At 65.0% G+C, this 640-nt stretch overlaps 1 protein-coding gene across 1 annotated transcript in view; it reads right to left on the minus strand.

Moving 5' to 3' along the window:
• Positions 1 to 118: 118 nt before the first annotated feature.
• ATP8B2 (ATPase, aminophospholipid transporter, class I, type 8B, member 2) overlaps positions 119 to 640 on the minus strand; it is a 12,705-nt gene continuing 12,183 nt past the window's right edge. The window contains exons 26-27 of the mRNA XM_009999784.1: positions 399 to 543; positions 119 to 135 (exon numbers count right to left, since the gene is read on the minus strand). Of these exons, the coding sequence (XP_009998086.1) occupies positions 119 to 135; positions 399 to 543 (162 nt within the window). The remainder of the gene's footprint in view (positions 136 to 398; positions 544 to 640) is intronic.

The raw sequence follows: 640 nt of genomic DNA on the forward strand, positions 1-640 counted from the left end.
ATGAGAGACGCGGGGGTTCCAGCCCCTCTGTTGCCCACCCAGGGACCCCTCCTCACCATCAATGTCATCAGCAGAGTCTTCCCTGAAGAGCTCGGGGGGCACTGTGACCCCATAGGTGTCATCCTCTATGGGGAACTGCATGAGAAAGCAGGAGGACACAATGGGAGGAGGGTGCAGCCCCCCTGCCCCAGCGTCCCTTGTCCCACACGGGGACACAAGACCCAAAGGGGAGCCTGACATGTCCCCTGGGGGGGGGCTGAGGCCATGTCCTACCTGCGAGCTGAAGGGTCCCATTTCGGATGTGAAGTCCCTGGGGTCTGTGAGGTGAGGGGCGGGCAGTGAGGCTGGGGATCTCCGGGCTGAGCTCCCGGTCCTGGGGCCACGTGTCCCCTTCCTACCTGTCCAGGGGATGCCCATTGCCTCCTGGCTCCACTCGCTCCACGAGCCGTGGCCAAACTCCTCCTGTGCCCGCACCTGCACCACGTGCGGTGTCCCCCGCCAGGCATCATGGATGTCCAGCCACGTCGTTGTCACCTGGTCCACCTGGAGAGGACGTGGGCAGCATGGGGTTGAGGACAGCCTTGCTGGGGCTGGGGAACAGCCGGGGTGGGAGGTCTCACCTCTGTGAAGGTCCGGGCGG

The sequence above is a fragment of the Chaetura pelagica genome, unplaced genomic scaffold, assembly GCF_000747805.2.
Source record: "Chaetura pelagica isolate M959 unplaced genomic scaffold, ChaPel_1.0 scaffold686, whole genome shotgun sequence".
Lineage (NCBI taxonomy): Eukaryota > Metazoa > Chordata > Aves > Apodiformes > Apodidae > Chaetura > Chaetura pelagica.